Genomic DNA, 713 nt, shown 5'->3' with positions numbered 1-713 from the left:
ATATGTATATAGAATACGTCCTTTCGTCCCCGACATAGGACTACATACCTACATACCTACATACATACATATATACATACATACATACATACATACATACATACATACATACATACATACATACATACATACCTACATACATACATACGTACATACATACATACATAGATACATACATACATACACACATACATACATACATACCTACATACATACACACAAATATACATACATACTTACATACATACACACATGCTGAATCATAATGTATACGCACCTCTGTTTCGGTTGTAGGGTTCTTCACGGTCTTAACTGCACAGACCACAGCGCAACCACTGACAAACACAACTCCTCGAAAGACTTTGCCAAATGTGCCTTCGCCCAATGTTTCCAGAATAGCAAACGATCGCTCATCTATCCACATGTCTGAGGTGAGGCGAAGTAAGTCCAGCGCTTCCTTGGCACCCTCATCATTTGCCTCCATCCATGTGTGGTTCTGTACGGCGAGAAAAATCTATTAATAGATGCTCTGCTCCGGATTCTATTTATAGATGCGGCGTGTGCGTACGACCTGATAACAAGTGTAGATCAAATACTCCGCATAGGGACCAATGACAACAGTTCACAAATCATTTGTGAAGCAACAATTGTTAAATTGTAGATCCGGCCGTTCTAGCTTGAGAATCACACAAAGCGCAATATACAATATTGAT

General features: G+C 39.4%; 1 protein-coding gene across 1 annotated transcript; it reads right to left on the bottom strand.

The window, feature by feature from the left end:
* Window positions 1–277: 277 nt before the first annotated feature.
* SARC_17908 (hypothetical protein) lies at window positions 278–484 on the bottom strand (the record flags this gene model as incomplete). Its single annotated transcript, XM_014288006.1, has 1 exon — window positions 278–484. A coding segment is annotated over one exon (207 nt), but the record flags the coding sequence as incomplete, so codon positions are not given.
* Between the last annotated feature and the right edge of the window lie 229 nt (window positions 485–713).

This window comes from Sphaeroforma arctica (genome assembly GCF_001186125.1).
Source record: "Sphaeroforma arctica JP610 unplaced genomic scaffold supercont1.12688, whole genome shotgun sequence".
Classification (NCBI taxonomy): Eukaryota; class Ichthyosporea; order Ichthyophonida; genus Sphaeroforma; species Sphaeroforma arctica.
The sequence above is the reverse complement of the archived record's forward strand: the minus strand, read 5'-3'. Positions and strand labels throughout refer to the sequence as shown.